The sequence below is a fragment of the Petaurus breviceps genome, unplaced genomic scaffold, assembly GCF_028583685.1.
Source record: "Petaurus breviceps papuanus isolate PSGF00001 unplaced genomic scaffold, PetGlider_PUasm1.0 91023, whole genome shotgun sequence".
Classification (NCBI taxonomy): Eukaryota; Metazoa; Chordata; class Mammalia; order Diprotodontia; family Petauridae; genus Petaurus; species Petaurus breviceps.
The window spans coordinates 5,316,291-5,339,687 of record NW_027187398.1 but is presented as its reverse complement, the minus strand read 5'-3'; the positions used below and the strand labels follow the sequence as shown (position 1 = coordinate 5,339,687).

General features: G+C 36.4%; 1 protein-coding gene across 8 annotated transcripts in view; it reads left to right on the top strand.

The window, feature by feature from the left end:
* Nucleotides 1-23,397, top strand: part of SYNRG (synergin gamma) — a 101,019-nt gene that overhangs the window by 48,696 nt on the left and 28,926 nt on the right. For all 8 annotated transcript variants that reach the window (XM_069078125.1, XM_069078124.1, XM_069078126.1 and 5 more), the window contains 5 exons: nucleotides 3,300-3,548; nucleotides 4,209-4,342; nucleotides 12,311-12,426; nucleotides 12,619-12,681; nucleotides 17,850-18,806. In XM_069078125.1, the coding sequence (XP_068934226.1) occupies nucleotides 3,300-3,548; nucleotides 4,209-4,342; nucleotides 12,311-12,426; nucleotides 12,619-12,681; nucleotides 17,850-18,806 (1,519 nt within the window). The remainder of the gene's footprint in view (nucleotides 1-3,299; nucleotides 3,549-4,208; nucleotides 4,343-12,310; nucleotides 12,427-12,618; nucleotides 12,682-17,849; nucleotides 18,807-23,397) is intronic.

The window sequence follows — 23,397 nt, the reverse complement described above, 5'->3', positions numbered from 1 at the left end:
CCCACTGGCCAATCAAAAAGTATCTACTGAAAAACAAGCCTCCCACCCCAGGCTCCAGGGAAGATCTTTAAAATTTACATTCTCATTACAGTTATATATATTTACATATGTACATTTCTTATATAATATGATATAATTACTGGTGCCTTTTAGTTTTCATTATATTACATATAAATACAAGGACTTTCATATTGTACAGCTTATATGGTAAGCATGTCTATTACTACTTATAGTAAAATAGTGATTTTTATTTTTTTTAAATGCTTTATTAACTTCTGATTTACATCATTCGTTTCTGCCAGATTTTGAGTTACAAATTTTCTCCCCGTTTTTCCCCCACCCATCCCCCCAAAACAGCAGTCCCACAGGATATCCCCACCTCCAATCTGCTCTCTACCATATTTTCTCCCATACCCGTTTTGACTTTTCCAGTGGATCTCTGCCTCAGTGCCTGTATATCTTATTTCTTAATTACATGTAAGATGGTATTAATAATAGTATATATATATATATATATATATATATATATACATATACATATATATATATTTGAATATTTGATTTTAAAACTTTCAATTCCAGATTCATTCCCTTCCCCCCCTGCCACCCACCCCCACTGGGAAGACAAGCAGTTCTGTATAGGTTGTACATGTGCGGCTAATGCAAAACAATAACGTAGTAGATATATTGTAAAAGACTGACTATATTTCCCTCCCTCCTATCCCACCTCCCACTTGTTCTATTCTCTACTTTGATCCTGTCCCTTTTCAAAAGTGGGTGCTTCCAACTTCCCTCCCCCCCAGCCTGCCCTCCCTTCCATCATACCCCCTCTCATCCCCTTCCCCCCTATTCTCCTGGAGGGTGAGATCCCCTATTTAGTGTGTATTTCACTCCCCCCTCAACCAGATTCAATGGGAATAAGGTTGACCCATTCCCTTTTGCCTTCCTATTCTTCCCCTCCATTGTAACCATTTTCCCTTGCCTCTTCTGTATGAGATAGTTTGCCCCAATCTGTCTCTCCCCATCTCCTCTCATTATATTCCTCTCACCTCTTAATTTCACCTTTTAAGTATCATCCCTTCCTGTTAAGTTGGTCCTGTGCCCTCTATCTATGTATACCTGTAAACATATATACACACATTCACATATGTATTCATATGCCCATATGCCCTCATATATAGACATATATATATATATATTTCTAATCCCTTCAACTACTGAGAAAAGTTTCATAAATTACAATTATTGTTTTTCCATGTAGGAATGTTAATAGTTCAACTTTGATAAGTTCCTTATGATTTCTTTTCCCTGTTTACCTTCTCATGCTTCTCTTGCTTCTTGTATCTGAATGTCAAATTTTCTATTCAACTCTGGTTTTTTCAGCAAGAATGCTCGAAAGTCCTCTATTCCACTGAATGACCATATTTTCCCCTGAAACATGATACTCAGTTTTGCTGGGTAGGTGACTCTTGGTTTTAGTCCCAGCTCCCTTGAACTCCGGAATATCACATTGCAAGCCCTTCGATCCCTCAGTGTAGAAGCTGCCAGATCCTGGGTTATTCTGATTGTGTTTCCACAATATTCAAATTGTTTCTTCCTGGCTGCTTGTAATATTCTCTCCTTAATTTGGGAGTTCCGGAACCTGGCTATAATATTCCTAGGAATTTGCTTTTTGGGATCTTTTTCAGGAGGTGATCGGTGGATTCTTTCAACCTCTATTTTGCCCTCTCATTCTAAAACATCAGGGCAGTTTTCTTTGAGAACTTCCTGGAGGATGCTTTCTAGGTTCTTACTTTGGTCATGGCTTTCAGGTAGTCCAATAATTTTTAAATTATCTCTCCTGGATCTATTTTCCAGGTCAGTGGTTTTTCCCATGAGATATTTCACATTGCCTTCTTTCATTTGTTTGGATCTGTTTAACAGCATCTTGATTTCTCATAAAGTCATTAGCTTCCATTTGCTCCAATCTAATTCTGAAGCAATGATTCTCCTCAGTGAGCTTTTGAGATTCTTTTTCCATCTGGCAAATTCGACTTTTTAAGGCATTCTTCTCCTCATTGCCTTTTTGAGCCTCCCTTGCCATTTGAGTCAGTCTGTTTTTTAAGGTATTATTTTCTTCAGTCAGGCTGTTGACTCTCATTTCATAATTTTCTTGCATTGTTCTCATTTCTCTTCCCAATTTTTCATCCACTTCTCTTATCTGCTTCTTAAGGTCCTCTATGGCCTGTAACCAGCTTGTATTTTCCTTTGAAGCTTTTGGTGCAGGAGTTCTGACTTCACTGTTTTCCTCCTGTTCTGTGCCTTGCTCCTTCTTGTCCCCAAAATAGGAGTGTAATGTTGGAATCTTCTGTCTGCTTTGTTTCCTTTGCCTGCTCATTTTGCCACTCAATTATTTGACTTTTGGGCTTTTGGTCACAGTAGGACTCTGCCACCAGACAGGGGAGTTTTCGTCCCAAATGCTGGGGTTTTCTCAGCTGCCGGAGGTATTAGATGGGTGCCCTCTCTGAGGTCTCCACCCGCTCTGGCAAGCTGGACACACACCCCAGGACCTCCACCCTAGACTGCAGTCCAGATCCAAGCAGGTTAAAGCAAGAGCCATTACCCCTCAAACTGGTGCTTGGTCCCCCTACACTCTGCAGGCCAGGATCTGAAGCCTCCACGTGGCGCTGGCACAGCGGTTTCTTGCCCCGGGGGTAAAAGCCACGCACTCCCACTTACTGGGTCCCAAAGTCCAGACTGCACTGGACTCTCACTTTGTCCTTCGCATCTATGTATTGATAAATCTGGAAACGGCCACAGCTGCTGCTGATGTGGAGTCCCTCTGGCGTGGGGCTGGGCTCGCTGTGCTGGCCGATTCCTGCCGGCCTGCGGGGTTGTCCTCAGCTGGAGGTTAGCTTCTCTGTGTCATTTTGTGGGTTCTGCAGCTCCAAAGTTTGTTTAGAGTCCCCTTTTTACATGGATTGGGGAAGGTGGAAGCCGGAACCGTGGGAAGGTCGTGCTTCTACCAAAATAATGATTTTTAAAAATCAGTTTAACAGGCTTTTATCCTATAATAGTCCTTGGATATAGGTGAAATAGCCTGACTAGGTAAAACATCATTAATAATATCATTAATATTATTTCAAGATAGAATTCATACAGTTTTTATTTAATATATTTTTCTTATCTTATTGAAATAGAAAACGAGATTTTAAATTTGACTATGTTTCATTGTCTTTATTTTCAAGTTTGGATTGTTTTAGCTTGAAATCTAAGTCTAACTCTAAGATGTTTGCATTTTTTCCCCTTGTTCTGTTTAGAGGGGGGTGCCTGCAATCAGTCCTGACACATTAAACCAGTTCCCAACTGCTCCTGTCCCAAATCTGAGTGGCTTTCCTATGACTCTTCCTACCCCAGTGAGTCAACAGACTATGATGCCTCCTGGTCCTACAGTCTCTATGCCTCTTAACATTGGACAGCCAGTCATGGGTATTAACCTAGTTGCACCAGTGGGTGGAGCTCCAGCCCAGGGTTCCAGTGGCTTTGTGCCAAGTTACCCAGCAAATCAGGTCAGTAGAGTTACTGTACTTTGTACAATCCAAGTAATAACTAAAGATGAATTTGGATGACTTCTTTGCAGAAAGGAGCACTAAAGTTTAATCAGAGTTTGGTTTTTTAGTATTATAAAAAGAGCCAAATATGGTTTTCTTCCTTTAGAAAGAAATTTTGATGACCTAAAAAGATGCTTAATTCTTTGTGATAAATAGAAACTTTTGCTTTTCCTTTCTTCTGAACTTTATTGTAGTGAATTTTTTCCCCCAGATATCAACATTAGTACTATATACAAACTAAGTACTTAATACCACTTAAGTTGAATTGAACTAAAATGCTAGTATGTATTGGATTGTTTTTCCTGGGTCCTAATTATTATATCCTTTTCTTCGAAGAGATCATTCCAGCAACAGCTATTATTTAGAATTTCTCTTCCTAGTTCAAGAAGGATAGGTTTTTTAATAAACTACTCAAAGGTCAGCCTGTTAATTTTAAAGATTGAGTCTTAATTTTCAAACCAGCTTTACTGTTTGCATTGATATCAAAGAGCATCTAAAAATGGAAGAATAGTTATAAGACCTCCTTCATCAGTTAATGCTTTGGGGTATATAGTTTAGCATTTTTGGCTTATCTGTATTAATCTGGTGCCTTTTTACTTAACATCTTCTACAATCTAGGTAGTAAAACCAGAAGAAGATGACTTTCAAGATTTTCAGGATGCTTCAAAGTCAGGATCACTTGATGACTCATTTACTGATTTCCAAGAGATGCCTGCTTCTTCAAAAACAGCTAATTCCCAACATGGGAGCAGGTAGAAGAGAATTGAATCTGTTCATCGTTGTATTTAATAGCATAAAACATGTATCTCAAATTTCAGAAAGAATTTGATTTCCCACTTACAATACCCCTCATTATCCCTTCTTTGCCCACATATACTCCTGGCCTTCACACTTTACCTTTCCTGCCTGAAACTTCTGCTTCTGGCCATCTTCCCATGCTGCTTATTTTGATTGCTTTTGAGATTAATTTAACGCAGGTGAATGCACCTATTCAGTTAAAGAAATGGCTTCAAATTCTTATATATTGCAGTTTATAAATGCCTTTGGGAGAGAGGGTTTATAGTTTGGGTTTTTTTTTAAATTTCTAGTATATACAACATCATTTTACAGTTTAATTTGCTACCCAAAAAAAGCAGGACTTAGATTTTTAGAGGTAACTACTCAAATATGTCTCTCATCTTCAATTTGAGATAAATGGTAAACTTTCAACTTTCTACCCTAACAATAATTGGCATCTCAGCATTTTTTCTTATAAAAATCCAAGCCTTTTTTGATTTATCCTAATACCTAGTTATTCTGTTTTCATGTTAAAATAGCTACCTGTGTCACACAGTGATGTAGAATTAAACAGACATTGAACTATAAAATACATTTTTCTGTTGACTAACTCTTAGAACCATTGTTTTTTTTAGTACATATATCCAACATTTTGTGTATGTTTATATTATACAGCATCATTCATCATTTCTTTGGGATAGTGATTCATCAGTTACTCAGTATATAATTATGTATATATACTATGTGAAGAGAACAATTGTAGGCAATGTGAGGGTTTACAAATTAAGGAGTTGATATGATTTCTTTGTCTTTTGAAGAACTTTGTAATCTCATGGGAAGGATAGGCTAATCTAAATGAAAACACATGAGAAGATATACACAGTAAACATATTACATGCCAATAAAGTAGTGAAACTGACTCCTCATGTCTTGTGATAACAACAGTCTTATTACTTTAAAGAGATATGTACACAGTGACTGGATTGAGTAAATGTTTACAGCAAGTTAACTGTAAAAATGAATTTCTGTAAAATGAATTCTCTTTTCCCTACTGATTCCCACGGTAAAACAAGAGAGAAATTACTGAAGAATATTACTCCTTTAGGGTTTATGTTTTTCATTTGTCTTTAATTTGGAGCATTTAAGATGGTAGTCATACTGGGTAATCTATACCTGATGGGAGTTGTAGTTTCCACTTAATTTAATTTTCCTTTACAGCAGTATTTTGTGGCTTTCCCTTCCTTACATTAGTACTACATTATAGACCTGATTTTGACTACTTCTATGCCCTCTCTATGGCACAGAAATTTTTCCATAACTAAAATGCTCAAAACTCCCAAAACTTAACTACCTTTTTTATTTCCCTGGGCTTAGTACCTCATAAATTTAGTCTGAAGTATCCTCACTTTTCCTGCCTAATATATGATGTACTGTAGTCTGAAAATTCCTTAGTTTCATTGCCTTAACAAATGTAAAATAAATTGGTATCCTACTTTTATCAGTACTGTAAATGTTCAATTCTATTAATTGGATTCACCTAAAATAAGAGTATTTTCAGGGTGATGATTAGGTTGACCAGAACTGAACAGTCTAATAAGTCTTTATGGAAATCTTTATGTTAATCTGATTAGGTCTTTATGGAAGACATGAGCCTTGAGTCTTATTTTTAAAATTTGACTTGTGATTTGTTCAGGGGCAAGTGGAAAGGTAAACAGTCAAGTCATGTGATAGAAAACATAGTGAAAAACATTAGCTAATCTGTGGAATAGGAAATTGATTTGCAAAGGAAGCACCAATGAATAGGGTGCCTTTGAACTTGTGATTAATTATTTTGATATGCCAGAAGCAGGAGCCATTATTGTAATGGCTTCCAGAAAAAGTGAAAAAAACAAAGACCTAAAAGGAATGATTCTTGCTTATGAGAGCAATTCAAGGAGTAAGAGGCTGCCAGGTAGTCCAGTTGAAGTGATCAGGATATGATGGGAAATGTTTCAAGAAAAAAAATGAATAGCATTTAGTGTTATACTCATTGTTGAGATAAAGGCAAAAAAAAGGTGAATTGAAGGTGACTCACGGTATGTATCCTAGAGATCATTTGAAAGGAGTTATGGTTTATGGGGAAAGACCATCTCTATTTTAGACACGTACGTCAGTAAACAAGTATTAAGTGTGTATTAAGTGTCTATGATGTGGAAGGTTCTGTGCTAATCACTGAGGATACAAAGAAAGGTGAAAGATTGCTCTCACAGAACTCACAGTCTAATGGGGGAGACAGCATACAGTAGATGGGCTATATACAGGAAGATGAGTTGGAAACCAACAGAGGGAAGGCATTAGAATTAAAAGAGATCAGGAAAGACTTTCTAGAGAAGGAAGAATTTGAACTAGGATTTGAAGAAAGCTAGGAAGCAGAGAGGAGGAGGGAAAGTATTTCAAGCAAAGAGGACAGTTAGCAAAAATATCCAGTATCAGGAGATAGCCATCTAGAAATATCAAAGAGGCCAGTGTCACTGGATCACAGAGTACATAGTCAGATGTAAAGTATAAGAAGACTGAGTAGGGGCAGGTTATGAAGGGCTTTGAACACCATACAAAGGATTTTATAATAATACTAGAGGTGAGAGTTTGAGTGGGAGGTGGTAGGTAGTAACATGGTTAGATCTGGGCTTGAGTGAAGAGAGTCTTGTAGCAAGCAGACCAACTAGCAGGCTATTGCAATATAGTTCAGGCATGAGTTAATGAGGGCCTGCACCAGGATGGTGGTAGTGTCAAAGGAGAGAAGAAGGCGTATTTGAGACTCATTATGAAAGTAAAATTCAATAGGTCTTAACAACAGATTGGATATGGGAAGGTGGGATTAAGAGAGATTGAGGAGTTGAGGGTGACACCGAGGTTTGAGCCTTGGTAACTGAGTAGATGGTGATACCATCGATAGTAATAGGGAAGTTAGGAAGGAAAGAAGAGTTTTGGGGGAGACAGTGAGTTTGGGTTTGGACATGTTGAGTTTAAAATGTTTATGTCAGCATAATGCTGAATGTCAGCAAAGAGATTAGGGCTGATTCCATGCCTTTGCTCAAGCTATTCCCTAAGCCTAGGAAATCCTTACCCACTCATTCACCCCTCTCTACCTGAATTCCTACCCAATTTGATTATGTAGCCGCCACCCCCGGCTTCTGAGGGTCATCAGCACAAAGATAATAATTGAATCCATGGGAGCTAATGAGATCACCAAGTAAAAAAGTGTAAGGTGAGAGTATAGTATACCATAGTATAGTACCGAGGAGAAAAGATTCCAAGACAGAAAGAACCCTGTTGGACATTCATGGTTAGCAGGCATTACCTGGATGAAGATCTGATAACAGAGCACTGAGAAGGAGTGGTCAGATAAGGAGAGAATGGTATCCTGAAAACTTAGAGAAAAAAGAGTATCATGAAGAAGAGTGATCAACTGTGTCAAAGCTACAGAAGTCAAAAAGAATGAGGATTGAGAAAAGCCCATTGGATTTGGCAATTAAGAAATCATTGCTAACTTTGGAGAGAGCGGTTTTGTTTGAATTAGTGAGGTTGAAAGCCAGACCAAAAAGTTAAGAAGAGAGTGAAAGGAAAAGAAGTAGGGACGCCTGTTATAAATGTCCTTCTCGAGGAGTTGAGGGAAGAGAGATATGGGAAAATAGCTAACAGGAATGGATGGATCACATAAAGGTTTTTTGAAGATAGGGGAGATATGGCCATGTTCATAGTAGAGAAGCAGCTAGTAGAGAGGGAGAGATTGAAGATAAGAAAGTGGAGATAATAGAGGGGATAATCTGCAGAAGACAAGATAGAACAGGATCATTTGTGGATATAAAGGATTTGACCTTGGCAAGGAGATTATGTGAGACAAGTATAGGACGAGATAGTAGCAGATGTTACATGATTTGATGTAATATGAGATGGGGAGGAGTGAAGAAGAGGAATCTTTTAGTGAATAACGTCAGATTTTTCAGTAAGATGAGGCAGAGTGCTCATTTGAGTAGGGGAGGGGGAGGGAAATGATGAAAGATTTGAAGAGGAATGAAAAGGTTTGGAAGAAGTGTTTTGGTGAGCAGGATATAGTGAGTTAATTAGGGGGTAAAAAAAGGATTGCCTCACAGCAGTGAGGGCCCAATTGAGATTACATAAAATACATTTGTAGTTGGCCCAGTCAGCATGGATTTGTGATTTTCTCCAGCTTCAGAAGCATATGTATTAGTAGGAAAGGCAGTGATGACTGTAGTTTAGAAGGGCACAATCAGTAATATGATAAGGGGGCAAGGGACTTAAGAGAACAGTATAGAACTGAACTGGTTCTCCAATGGGTCAAGATGGGGAAGGAAGGGAGAGTGTGACTACTGCAGAGGTGATGGCCTGGGAAAGAACTGAAGGGTTGGGGGATGGGGAGGTCACGGTGTAGACAAGGAACAGGGTCTGCAAAGCAGATGGTAATCAGATAGGGGAATTTCAAAGGTTGTAAACATGGAAATGGTGTATTTGTGAATAATGGCAAGGTCAGCCATTTTTGAGTGGTTGAGCCAGTGCGGTAGAGGAATAGGTCATATGAATTATTATACTGAACTGTAAAGTTAGGTTGTTTAAAGGAGTATCAGTATGTATGTTGAAGTTCCCTAGTATGAGGGCAGGATTCGAGAGAAAAGAAAATCTGTAAGCCAAGCACTGAACTAATTGATAATCAATGCAGCTCAATAGACAGCAGGTACCAGAATTTTGATTGGGTAGTAGATATGAAGTGAGTGAATCTCAAAGGAGAGATTACAGAGTGATGGTGATAGAAAGAGAACCTGAAAATGGCAGTAGGGAGCAAAGAGTATTCCAACACCCCCACATTAACCAGTGAGTCCAAGGGAATGAGTGAAAAAGTGCAACTATTGCTGGAAAGAGAGAGAGTCGGGGGCAGCTATATCATTGATTTGGGTAGGAATTCAGGTAGAGGGGGTGAATGAGTGGGTAAGGATTTTCTAGGCTTGGGGAACAGCTTAAGCAAAGGCATGGAATCAGAAAAGCACAGGGCATATATGGAGACTAGTAGTAAGTAATCCAGGTGGAAGTGAGTAATATAAAACTGAAAAGACAGATTGGGGCCAGATTTTAAAGGTCTTTAATGCCAGGCTAAAGAGTCTCAACTTTAGGGGCGGCTGGGTGGCGCAGTTGAGTAAAGTGCTGGCCCCAGAGTCAGGAGGACCTGAGTTCAGTTCCGGCCTTAGACACTTAACACCCACACACAAAAATACTAGCCATGTAACCTTGGGCAAGTTACTTAACCCAATTGCCCTCCAAAAGGCAAAAAAAAAGTCTCAACTTTGTCTAAAATGCAATAGGAAGCCATTGAAGAGTTTTGAACAAAATAACATGACAAGATATGCATAAGGAAAATGTCTGGTATTGAATGAAGGATGAAGTGGAAGTGAAGAGAGAATAATGCTTGGAAAACCTATTAGCCAAGATGAGTGGAAATGAGAGCTTTTACTAGGCTAATAATGGTGAAATAGGAAGGAATGGAAGTAAAAGATATTTCACAGGTAAAATGAATATCATTTGGTAACTGGAAATGAGAGGTGAAGGAAAAAGAAGAGTCATACAACACTAAGCTTCCAAATACGTCAGACTGAATGAAATTGTGGTAGCACTCACAAAGAGTGATGTCAAAAAGAGGAACCAGAGTTGGGGAGAAAGATTATGAACTCAGCCTGAATTTTGGACATGTTAAGTTTGAGGTGCTGGTGAAGAAGTTGGATGTGTGGGTCTTGGGTCTGGCAAGTGAAGTTGAAGCTAGAAATAGAAATTTGGGAATTAGTTTGTTTTTTAGTGGGTATTGAAGCCATGGGAGTGAGTGAGAATTCCAAGGAAAGAAAGTATATAGTAAGGGAAAATAAAGAGGACCAAAAAGGAAGGATGAAACTTTGAGAACTCTCACCTTTAGGAGTTAGAGAAGAGTTAAGTTAGAGAGATGGAATGAAGAAGTAGGAAGGGAACCAAGAGACTATGGAATCTGTGAAGTCAAGGGAAGAAAAATGTATCTAATAGCATGTCCACTTCTCCAGAGATATGAAAAAGGCAGATGGAATTGTGAAGTAACCACAGTATAGTGTAATATCTTTTTGTTTTTGTTTCAGTAAATATGGCAATGAGGAGAAGGCAAGTTTTTGGAGGCTTTTTCTAGATCCCTTCTCTTAAGAAGCCTTTAGTTTATGTGGAAAGGGTCATGGTTCTTGAAATTTTAAATACTGTGCTTATACACTTAGATACTTTTCATCTATGTAGAGAACAAAAGTTTACTGTTTTCCTATTTAGATCTGGGAATGAATCTGTTTATATGTAAATGGTATAAACACTTTCATGGTGATTACCAGTTGTTTTTTTAATAATGAGTTTAGAAGAGACTAGAATGAATTGTTTGGTTGCAATATGCATAAAATTACAGACTGAGTCATAGCGGTTCTTGAATGAGATTTCATTTCATTGGTTTTAATCAGCAACACTTCATTACCCTGAAGATGCTCTATTTTTTCCAACTACCTTATTCTGCAGTGAACATAATTTTAAAATTAATATTATGTCAGATTTAGCAGAAAGATTTTACCAACTTGAAATCACAGAGCTCTAACAAACTATCCGTGGTTAGAGGGTCACAGGAGACAAAATACATCATGCCATTGCATGTTTTTCCTACTGCATTAATTCTTTTCAGTTATAAAAACATCTAAAACAACATTTTGTACAATGTGCTCTAGTCTAATTACTTATAAAGCTTTTCTTTGAAGTCCATCTATGGTGTATAGATGATTACCCATTTCATTTGCAAAGTAGACATTTGTTGGCTATCTAACTGGCAGCTTGAAATTAAATTATATCTCGTCTATAGTTTGATGCAACCACTCTTAGTTCTGAAGCACTGTAGGCTACCATTAGTATGCATATATAAGAGCTGGGTTTATATTTTGTTTGTAGGCCACTGATAAGATTTAAATGACTACCAAAAGACTCTTGCTCTGGGGCACCGGACTCAATAGAAATTCATTTACATAGTTTGTGTGTGGTTTTGAATGACTTAAAGTGGAGTTCGAATACAGTCATTCATATGTAAAGGCTGTTCTTCCTGGGAGCTTTCCACAGTCAGATAAGGGGCGGGGAGGGAGCAGTTGTCATTTCTATTTGAGCCTTCCAAAAATTACCACCATAGATATTGCTTCTTATACCACTTTCCATATGCAGTAAGAAATATGTTCTCAGTGAAAGTCTTTTAATCTAATTGTGAAATGATTGTTGTTTTGCTATGAAGATAACTCCTAGAATCCACTGATGTGTTTCTTGTAAAAATGCAAATTACATTAATGCTACTATTTCATATCAGATGGGTTAACTTCTGCCAGTGGCAATCAAAAGCAGAGATTGAAAAACATTTCATAACTTCTGATTCTTATCATTCCTATTCTGCCTCTCTACTCTGAACCCATTTTAAAGCATCTGACTTATAATAAGGTTAACATAACACATTTTAAAAATCTAGTTTCTCAGATTGGTTGTGCAATGTTTGGAGCAGTTCACTTCTGCACTGTTGCATCAAAGGGGCTATATAGCCATAATCACACCCCTGTTTATGCCCACCCCACCCCATCCCCATCTATTATTTTGGCTTAAAGAGGTGGTTAGAATTAGTAGGTGACTGACCACTTTCGTATTCATAAAAAGGTTACTGCATTTAAGTCTTGATTTTTAAGGTAAAATTAATCTAGTAAAAGGATTATCACAATTGTATTAGCAAAATATTTCCATGACCTGCATGCAAATGATTTTGTAGAAAATAATATAATTTCTGTTTTGGAAATCAAACTCTGATATAATTTGTGGTAATGCTGAGTAGTTTAATGTGTTAATAAACATTTAAGGAATTTTCTTCCTTTTTCTAGTGCCCCTTCTTTGATACCACTTCCAGGAACAAAAGCACCACCTTCAACAGATAAATATTCAGTATTTAAAGGAATTGCTGTTGATAAGACATCTGAAAATGCAGCTCCATTTGGAGGTAAAAACAAAATTTGTTGATTCATAAAATATAAAACATTTAATTTTCATGTTTATTATTTTGGTAATGATTTATTTATATATTGTGCAAAATAGCTAAGTTTTTTAGATAAGTGTTCTAAAATATATTTAGTTGTGGTGTGCTTTCACAGTAATCTTAATGAAGCTTTTGCCTTTTTTATATGCATTGTAGAACATGGAGACAAATACAGTGCTTTCAGAGAATTAGAACAGCCAGCAGAAAATAAGTCCCTAGGTAAGTTTTTGGCAGTATACTATAAATATATTAATTTTTATTAAAGCTTGGGATACCTTTCTCTGTCCATGGATGTGTCAGTGAAGTTTATTTAGGAAAAAATATAATAAAGCAAGAAGAACAACATTGGAATAGATTTTTCTAGCTAGGGATTTAGGTTTCCTTCTAGACACTATTGCAGAGTTAAGTGGAGCCATCAAGGTTGAGCTGTAGAGCTCTAGCTACTTTGTGCCATAGAGCAGCAAATTATGGCTTACCTCTCTCTCTCTCTCTCTCTCTCTCTCTCTCTCTCTCTCTCTCTCTCTTTCTCTCTCTCTGTGTCTGTACCTCTCTCTACCCTGCCTTCTACTTCCCCTCCCCCCTTCCTTTATCTCCCTCTTTTCCCATCTACCCCTCTCTCTCCCTCCTGATCATCCACTGAGTACTTGCCATGGGAAGAACCTGGTAGGGAGATACAAGTATGGACGTTGCTGCCTGCCTGACTTAGATTCTGATGTTTCACTGAGCTGTTGACCAGCTTTGTCGTTTGGTTAGTCATATTCCTTTTAGTAGGAATATATCAAATCAGTAATGACTAGAAACACAAAGATCTAGCTTCATCAGAGAGATGTCATCTTAGGATTCCTGCCTTTGAGGTCGCTAGTATTCCAAAGTATAGGTTGACCAAGCTTCTTTTTACTAATTGGCTAATAATAATTATTTGTTAATAATAAAATAATCCTGCTTTCTTTCTCCTCATGGTAGTGTGCAGTACATCTTTATAAGCTAACCTGCTTTATTAGGAAGGTAATGACAAATTTATTTTAAAACAGTAGAAAGTTGATAGTGTTTTGGGGAACTGCGTCAGAAATTATCCTTTGCAATGTCCTTGACAGAATGTGACAGGATAGAGATAGACTCTTGAGGCACAGAGATTGTTTGCTAGAAACATGTAGACAAACAGGGTACTTGTGGAAGAATATGCTTAATATATCATGCTACAGTAGTTTTTTATAAGAAAGTTTCAATTTACTGTCACTATTTTATAATAGTTGTCAACTTGTAAACTACCCATTGCTGATTTCTTTTTAACCCTTTCACCAGCTTACCTCACTAATGGAAAAGTTTACAATTCATCAGTAAGTTTAGTTTGCTGTGGTGGTTTCCTTTTAAAAAATAAAACAAAAAGTTGTCAATTTCACAGATTATTTTAAAGTAGCATATCAAATTTTAAATGTAAATTTTTATTTCATTCGTATGAAGTAATGTTTTCTGATATAACTATGGATAGAATTACATGAAATCTTGAGTTATTTTAAGAACATTTAACGTTTCTGTCCATTTGTGAAGTTGACTTCGTTCTTGTTAGTACTATATCTTAAAAACATAGCCTCAAGGAAATCTGAACGCAATTTCATAAGTGTACAAAAATTAAGGTATTAAATGAAAAAGGCCTTGCTCAGACGTTATGCTGGTGAACTGGTTATGTATTCTAGTTTAATAGAGAAGTTCTCTTTCCTCTATTTTCCATGCTTCCCTGAATTATAATTTTTAAAATAAATTTGTATTTATAGCTTTTGGTTTTTTACATCACCATAATTTCAGTCTCCCCATCTCTCTTCACTGAGAGCCATCTCATATAGGAAATTGTTTTTTAGAGAAAAAAGAGCAAAATTGATCAATAATAAGAAAAAGTCAGAAAATATATGCCATGTTCCATACCCATGGACCTCCTACCTCTACAAAGTAGGATTGGGAAAACATTGTGACTTTGCATCATTCTTTTTTGATTGTTTTGTGGTTTTTCCCATTTACATTGTTGTAGCTATCATATATTGTTTTCTTGGCTCTGCTTAAATAACTTCATCAAATCATGTAAATCCATGCTTTTTTGTATTCATCATATTTTTTAAGCTTTATTGATGTGCTTCATTTTTACATTGTAAAGCATGTACAGATTACCTTAGTTCTTTGAAAGATCTCATAACAAAGTAAAATAATTAAGCAAAACTCACAATACAGTAACCTCATCTAAAAGTTGCGTGCAACATTTCCACAACTGTTAACACCCTCCCACTTTTCTTTTTTAATTATCTTTTTAAGTTAACAGAAAATTGTTGTCTCTAGCTCTCATTTCTAAGCCATACAAAAAAAATAATTCCTTATAACAAATGTGCATAGTCAAGCAAAACAGATTCCCTCATTGACTGTATACAAAAATATATGTCTCATTGTGCACCCTGAATCTGTTACCTCTGTCAGGAAATAGATAGTATGTTTCATCATCAGTCCTTTGAAATGACAGATGGTAAGTGTCATATAGTACTTTTATAGTACTTTCAGCTTTCACAGTTGTCTTTAATGTCATTATTGTTGAAATTGTTCTCTTGGTTATGCTCTTTTTATTCTTTATCATTTATAAAAGTTTTCAAGGTTGTTAATTTTTATAATGAAATTATTATAATATAAATTGTTCTTATTCTTCTTAATTCTCTATCAATGCATATAAATCTCTTCATGTCTTATGTAGCCTCATTTTTTACACCACAGAAGTATTCCCATCACATTCACAAGCCACAACTTACTCAGCTGTTCTTCAATTGATGGGCAGGTATCTCAGTAGTTTCCAGCGTTTTACCAATAGAAGAAGAGCAACTAAAAATATTTTTGTATATAAAGGACCTTTTCTTATTTCTTTGATCATTTTGGGTATAGGTTTAGCAGTGGTTCATCTGAGTCAAAAGTTTCATTTAGTAACCTTTTTGTATAGAATTCTATAAATTGCTTTCCAAAATGGTGTACCAATTCCCAGGACCACCAATAGTGCATCAATGTGCCTGTTTTTCTATATTTCCCTTCAGAAATTGTTGTTTTCCTTTTTTGTCACCTTTACCAATCTGATGGGTATGAGGTAGAATCTCACAATAGCTTTACATTTTCTTTAGTAGTGATTTGGAGCATCTTTTATATGACTATATATAGATAGCCTACATTTCTTCCCTTGAGAATTGCATATTAATACCTTTTGACCATTTATTAATTGGGGAATGACACTTAGTCTTATAAATTTGAATCAGTTCCTTACATATCTTAGCAATGAGGCCTTTAGCAGAGAAACTTGTTGCAAAGATTTTTCCCAGGTGATTCTCTTTTAATCTTGGCTCTATTGAATTTTTTTGTGCAAAAACTTTTTTAAATGCACATAATCAAAATTGATATTAAATTAATAAACATTATTAAATCCATTATTATTTAATTGTAATTTCAGGTATTAAAGACCATCCTTTGTGATTTAGAGTTAAGGTTCTGTTGATACCTGCTTTGTTTTGCAGGCTTTTTTTAAAAGACACCTTTATAAGATGCTTCATATGCTGCTATTTTCCTTAAGATAGGAAAAATGATTTTCTTTATGGGAGCATTAAAGCGAACAGTTTGAAATTATCCAGACATGAATTTTATACAATAAGCATTTATTCAATACTTAGCTGTGTGCCAGGCACTGTGCTGTAGTAGAAAACAATAGTCAGAAATCCCTGCCCCCAAGAGATATCTGTGTGCATACATATATAGGTATTTACAAAATAGACAAAGTAATTTTAAGGAGAGGGCACTGGGTGATGAGGAGAGAGTAGAATTATGAAAAGTTTTGTATAGAAGGAGGTGCTTGAGCCAAGACTTGAAGAAAACTAGGGATTCTAAGAGGCAGTTGTGAGGAAGGAATATATCCCAGCCAACACAAAAGTCTCCAAACCTGGAATTAGAGTGCCAATTGTAAGCGACAATGATAGGTCCAGTTTGACTAGATTGTAGAGTGAATAAAAGGAAGTAATGTGCCATAAAACTAGAAAAGTAGCTTAACCATATTTAATAGTAATATTTGATGTGATTTTAGTTTTGTCTGTTTTTGTGATATTACTAGTTTATTTGTGGGGGTATAAATAGAGTATTAAATACTATGTACCAAGTTCTGTGCTTGCCTAATCTTTGCTTTATGAAAGACTTTTAGAAATTTGGAAAATTAAAACTAAACACATCTTAAATACTATGGATATAAGTGATAATATTGCTACCATAGGAACTCTGTCAATCTTAGGCCCAGGTATTGGCTTATATTTTCAAATAAGCCTGGTTTAATTCTTTAAAGAATGTTCCTGTATAGTATTTTCATCTGCCAACAAAATTTTGGTTATCAGCCTTTTCCTTAGGCTATTTGGACACAAAACCAAAATTTTAACCATGTCTCTTCTAAGATTAAAATATGAAGTGACTTTGATTGCCAGAATTCCATTGTGTTTAAGTGAGAATAATGTCTAACTGGACCTAGCTCAAGGGAAACTAGAAACCTAAGGAAGCAAGACCTATATTTTCTGATTGAGTACCTTTTTTCAGAGTTCTGAACCTTTTTTTGGTAAGTTTGGGGCAAAGATGAATAAATCAGCAAACATTTAAGTACCTATGATGTGCTATGCCCTGCCCTAGAAACTCAGGAACTCTGTGGCATTAGATGACATTTTTAGAAAGGGTACATCTGGTACACTTATTTTTCTCTTTCCAGTAAGGTTTTCTTTTAAATTAGTGCCCATGTAATTCAGGAATATTAGTTTATATCTAGACCAGAATTTAAAATGCACAATTAAGCAAAATGTTGTATTCCTTGGATATTAACACAGACTGTCTCATTATTTCACCAATATCATTAGTTCCTATGGGCCTCCCTTATTGCTTAATATTTAAGGATTTATTCTGGGTGCACCACCATTCCAATATGTAGTTCTCCAGTATTGCTTCATTGCATGCTTAATTGGCCATCTACAGGGATAAAAAGTAGTGAATCCCTGACCCTGACAATGGAATGTCTGTAATTGCCAATATTGGACATGAAACCATTTGAGGAAATAACTAATTAAAAGGCATTTGAGGAATGAAATGGACCATAAAGCTTCAGCAGGGTTTTTATTTATTTCCCTATCCATGGATTTCAGGTTTCAAAATGGGAATAATCTGTGGTTTCCAAATTGGGGATATAGAGAAGGGTGAATACAAAAAGATCAGATGGTAGTTAAATATGTGTTTTCAATGCCACAGTGGAAAAGAAGTTAATAAATATATTTGATGCTTTACAGAAAATTGGATTTAGTGTGCATTATGTGGTTTTAAGTTGAACATCCTTGTTACCTTTTTCATTCCAGGAGATAACCTTACAGAATTCAGATCTCCAGGAACAGATGATGGTTTCACAGATTTTAAAACAGCCGACAGCATATCACCACTAGAACCATCAACAAAAGACAAAATGTTTCCAATACCCTTCCCCTCTTTAACTGTACAACAGAAACAACAGACACAAGCTAAAAATCATTTGAACTTGGCAGATCTAGATATGTTTTCCTCTGTTGGTGCCCCTGGTGAGAAACCACTTTCTTTTCCAGATGCATTTAGCTCATCAAAATCATTGTCCATGCGGCCACTCCCAACAACTGCTGCTGTGACCACTACAACGTCAGCACCAACTAAAAATTCTAGCTTAACTGATGACTTTGGAGAATTCAGCCTTTTTGGGGGATATTCTAGTTCAGCATCTGTTGGGGGACAGGATGACTTTGCAGATTTTATGGCTTTCAATAATAGCTCCAGCTTGTCTGAGCAAAAGGCAGACGACAAATACGATATTCTTAAAGAAGAAGCTAGTACTGTTCCTCTGCCTGGCAGCATTGGCAGCACAATGAGAAATGGGCAAAACTCTTCAACTGCCGCTCCAACCAAATATGATGTCTTCAAACAGCTTTCTCTGGAGGGCTCTGGAATGGGTGTTGAGGAGTTGAAAGATAGTACTCCTCCAGGGAAAAGTGATGACGACTTTGCTGACTTCCATTCAAACAAATTTTCATCTCTATGTGGTAATTCAGACAAATCTCTGGTGGAAAAGGTGGTAGCTTTCAGGCATGCCAAAGAAGACTCTGCTTCAGTGAAATCTTTGGACCTGCCTTCCATTGGTGGTAGCAGTGTTGGCAAGGAGGACTCTGAAGATGCGCTGTCTGTCCAGTTTGACATGAAACTGACTGATGTAGGAGGAGATCTTAAGCATGTCATGTCTGATAGCTCTTTGGATTTGCCCACAGTTAGTGGACAGCATCCGCCAGCAGCAGGTGAGGAATTGGTGCGATTGCTCTGGTGATAGTCATAGATTTCAAGGATAATTCTGTGTTGCTTATTTACAGTATTAATGCTCTGATCCTTTACCATTGTGAAAGGTTCCTTCTTAGCAAACCCCTTAGTTGCCAGTATCCCTCTAAAATACTGTAATTGTTGATTTTTTGACCACTTGCTGAGATTGGATAGTTAAAATACTTTTGTTTTTGAGATCTTATGCCAACTTGGTGTCGCTAAGGCACATTAACACTTAACAGTTAGAGAAACCCAGCATTGCAGGGATTTGAACAAACATTTTCAGTATTAGCAGTGCTCCTCCAGTTCTGCCTATAAGGTCATTATACCTCTCTTGCTTTCTCTTGTATTGTGGGTAAATTTTATGGCTGCCAGAAGTGATCAACTTAGTATTCTAATTAGGTTGACAGAAGCTATGCCAAGAATAAAAGCTTCTGACTAAATGACCCAGCATTGTAATATGCCCTTTCAAAAAAAAGGAAGAGAAAAAAAGACTATACTGATGTCCTATATTCCAGGTACTGGCAAAGAAGGAGGTTATGCGTTGTTAGTGTCATTGAAATCACAGTTTTCAGTGTTAACATTAATAGTCTAATTTCATTATTACAAATCTATCAATGCTAGGATAGATGAGCACTAGCTAGCTGTTTGGGGAAAATCAAAGTTAGCTGAATGTATCTTAAGTGGCCCTCTTTAAACTCTCTATGAAGTTAGATGATAGAGCAGTCTATGAAAGAAGGGTATCTCCAGTCTTACTTCATAGCATAAAAACTAATTTCCCAAGTGTCCTAGTTTTTTTTTCTTTTGATATGTACACAGAGAGACAGTTAAACCTATTTTGTGGCCTTTAATAATGAGAAATATCTCAGTATTACTGTATTATTATAAAGAAAGCATTATGCATTTGAACGTTTTTTGAATGGGAGGGGGACACACTGTTAACTGTAAGAATTATTACTGTAAGGATCAATTATTTCCATAAGAGAAATTTCTTCCAAGTTTACAGATCTGGACTAAAAATTATATAGTTCTGTAGTTTTGCATCATACAGTATTTTTATGTCAGAAACAAACCTGGATCTTTTTCTTGGCTCCCTGAGTGTGTACAGGACATGGGCATGTTCCTGACAAGGGTACTGAAACCAGGAGCAACAGCAACTAGCCAAGACATTCGTATTTCATGTGGCTGCTTGGCAGAGTGTTCTAAACACAGCAGGCTATCCAAATAGCACCTCATGCTCTTGAATGTTTACTTATTTTTTATGTGCTTTTTCTCAAATATTTTTCTATCTTTTTTTTTCTCTTTTGTTCTATACAGTGATTTTGCTTCTTTTTTTGTACAAGCTAGCTGCTTTGGGGCCATGGCAGTTAATTGCAGACTGCTCGGTTTTGTGAAAATTGTCTTCATTTATATCTAAAAATAATAGCTTGTAACCTGGGTACTAGTCTTTTGGACACTGAAGTTATTAATTAGAAGCTATTTTTCTGAAAGTAAGTCTGTATTCTTTCACGATGCCAAGCTAAATGTTTTCATAAGGAGAGTTTTACTCCAGCCCTTTTCTGTTTCAGTCTTCTGACTGAGCTTGCTCTGATTTATTTGTTAAAATAACTTCCTGTGCTTGTGTTCTTTTATGTATGTTTGGAACATTTCCAGCTTTGAACCTTTAATGTTCAAGCCAAGTCTCTTCAGTCTGCATATATTCTTAAAAGCATATTGTTTCCTCCTCCCTTTGATCTGTAAATTTCATGTCAGAAAGGAGCAGTATCCCTTTAGAGTGGTTAGCAAGGGTTGTTGTCTAACCACTGTGCTTCACAATAGTTACACAAAATTGCTGCTTGAAAGTGTTAAAGGAAATCAGTGGCAGTGAATTTTGAAAGCTGATTTGGCCTTACCAGTGAACATCATAGTATCCTACCCTCTGAGTTTGTAGGTTGCATAAATCCCTTAGTAGGGAAATAAGTAGTGGACTTCACTAGAGCTGGTGTGGTGAAGAGGGAATAAAGTTCAATTTCCAAGGACCTTAATCCTGTTTATTGACCTAAGTTAACTCTGTAAAAGGATACTGTCTCTTTATACTTTGCTATAATTCTTTGTATGGAAGATAGATAATACTAATAACTTTGCCTGATTTCTTGCATATATTCAGGTTAACACTTTGAGTACTTACTGCATATACTTTTGACTAGAGTGCTTTGATATTTTTCCCCTCTAAATTTAACCTCTTCATTTAAACATTTTGATTAATTAGTCGAGTTAAGACCATCTTATTCTATGCAGCAGGAGCTCACCCTTATTTGTTACATTATTAAAGGGTTAGCAAACCAGCTGCCTCTGCCTACCTGTGTAGTAGCTCTTCTTTGACATTAAAAATCTTTGTATTTTAATCAATACCTGGTTTTTTGCTGCTTTTCTGATGTCTTTTTTCAATTTAAACATTTTCTGTGTGAATGTGCCTTCTCAAACTTGCGTTAGTATATTCTTCTGCAAATACTGACCTGCATGCTTATTCTGATGACTCCCTTTTGAGCTCTTCTGTATCACTTATCTTTTTTGTGATCTGTAAGTCCTGTGTTAATAAATAATACCTTGGCATATTTTGAAAGTGTGGGGGTGTGTGTAATTTGTACCTGGGAAGGATAATACAGAGAGATAAAACTTGAGCCACACTTAAGTTCAGTCAGTAGTATCCCCAGAGCTGCTTGTTCTTTGTTTTGGATTGTCCCAATTCCTGTTTCCTACAGAAGTACAGTAACTGTTTGGGAAGAGGACATTTTAGATTTTTTTTTATTCCAATTGATACAAGTCCTTTCACATGCTTTTTGTAGATATTGGACTTGTAATTTTCCTTTTAAATATTCAAGAAACTCCCTACCTTTTTTAAGTAACTTACCATGACTTTTTCTGGAGGGAGGGATCATGTAAAGTGGGTTTCATTATTTAATAAATATTGTAAAAGCCTATCCATACAAGGTATGGTGATTTTCATGTTGAGGGGTAGAGAAAAGAATTAACAGAGAGCCATTAAAAATTAGATTTCTACAAATTTATCTCAAAATAGCTCATCAAATGGTTTTGACATGACTTTTGGTCACCATAAACCTGCTCTCAGTTTAAATTGATGATCCTCCAGTGAAAATTGTTTATCGCTAATCCCTGGAGGACTTCAGGCCTAAAAATGTGTGCTGGATTCAGAATTAGCTCCTGTGTCCTCTGTTATTTAAGAGCACTTTTCTCTTTTTCAAGCATCAGAATTTAGTTTGAGGTCTGATCAAGTTTTCATTTATTACTAATAATCTATGGAACATGAACTTCCTCACTTCCAAAAATTACTTTGGATGTGTCAGACAAAAATCCATATTTTAAAGCATTTTTATTTTAAAACCAATTTCCAGAACTACCAATACAACTTTAGGATCCTATGTTAGTCAAAATGTATATGCTGTTTTTTCCCTTTTTAGAGCAGAATAGAGGACAAACCTATAGGTTGTTTTTTTTTTTGCCTTATGGAGGGCAATTGGGGTTAAGTAACTTGCCCAAGGTTACACAGCTAGTTTTTGTGTGTGTGTGTGTGTGTGTGTGGGTGTTAAGTATCTGAGACCGGAACTAAACTCGGGTCCTCCTGACTCCCAGGCCGGCACTTTACTCACTGAGCCACCTGGCCACCCCTAGGTATTGTTTCTTAAGTAAAAATCACAAAAACCTTGTGGAGGGTGGTAAAAATTCTAGGCTAAATTTTAAATTAGAAGACTCCATCCTTGATTGAAAAATAAAGGAAATTTAACTAAGGCATGAAGTTATAGCAAAATAGCTAGAGGAGGGAGTCTACTATGGTATTGAAAATGAATTTCTGGGATGGGAAAGAATTCAGATTATTTGTTGTAACCACATCTAAAGGAGAGAAAGCAGAAGCACTATTATGGAAAACTCTCTTGCATATATATAGCACAGTGACCCATAAGCCATCCATAGTATCTAATTTATAAGTTGTTTCTTGGTAAAGAAATGTCCACTATCCCAAATTGATAAGTTCATCTTAAAAATCCTGCAGATTTCTAATAATTAGCAAGGCCTAAAAGACACCTGAAGTGAAAGAGAATCACAAGGAAGAATGCTGAATTCTCAGCATGTTTAAAAGATCAAATTATTTTGTGTTTTCTAAAGGATGACTTGGAATCTTTATTTTTCTCAGTTGAATACATTAAATAGTTCTTCTGTGAATGCTTTATAGAAATGCAATAAAACTTTTAAGAGTAGAAAATGTGTTACTGAAAGAAGTCAACCTTGGACCATGTGGAATTGCTCTGTCTTTAGTTGGAAGGACTTCATGTTGCCCTCTAGGACAGTTTGTGTCTCTGTTGCGTTGCCACCCTAGTCAACATGGAGATGGTTGGGACGGTGTTGAGAGTTCTGATCAGTTGCCTAATGATGACCACCTAGCTACTGGTCTTCTTCATTCTCCTGAGCTGGTGACATGAATGGTAGCCATTTAACACTAACTTAATTAACTAACATTAACTTAATTCAGGGATACAGAAATTGTGACTTGCTTTACGGATTGTGTGGATATAAAAT